Source organism: Trypanosoma equiperdum (assembly GCF_001457755.1).
Source record: "Trypanosoma equiperdum strain OVI genome assembly, contig: ctg_284, whole genome shotgun sequence".
Taxonomy (NCBI): Eukaryota; Euglenozoa; class Kinetoplastea; order Trypanosomatida; family Trypanosomatidae; genus Trypanosoma; species Trypanosoma equiperdum.
In genome coordinates, this window is record NW_027124181.1 from 3,525 (window position 1) to 3,893 (window position 369).

At 35.2% G+C, this 369-nt stretch overlaps 1 protein-coding gene across 1 annotated transcript in view; it reads left to right on the plus strand.

Moving 5' to 3' along the window:
- TEOVI_000108400 (uncharacterized protein) overlaps positions 1-6 on the plus strand; it is a gene marked incomplete at both ends in the record, with an annotated part of 1,248 nt that extends 1,242 nt beyond the window's left edge. The window contains one exon of the mRNA XM_067224373.1: positions 3-6. Coding sequence (XP_067080474.1) covers positions 3-6 — 4 coding nt within the window. The remainder of the gene's footprint in view (positions 1-2) is intronic.
- Between the last annotated feature and the right edge of the window lie 363 nt (positions 7-369).

Consider the following 369-nt stretch of genomic DNA (forward strand, 5'->3'; position numbering starts at 1 on the left):
CCGTGATTCCAGCTTTCTTGTCAATAAGAAATTTGCCCTCAGTATGGTTTCTGCTGCCTTTGCGGCCTTGCTTTTCTAAATTCTCACCCCTCCCCTCTTTTTCTTAAAGAATTTTTGCTAAAACTTTGCTATTTGAAAACTTTCTGATATATTTTAAAACGTAATTTACCAGAAAAAATTTGAACTGTTTTTGTTAGTTGTAAAAATTTCTGATTCTGTAAAAAATATTTTCTGGCAATTAAAAATTTTTTTCTTTTTCTTTTCCCGTTTTTTTTGGAGTTTTTGTAGGTAGGTAGGTAGCAATAGGGGGGTTGTTAGGTAGGTTAGTTAGGGGGGCTAGGTAGGGTTAGCCGGCTTAGGATTAGGCTC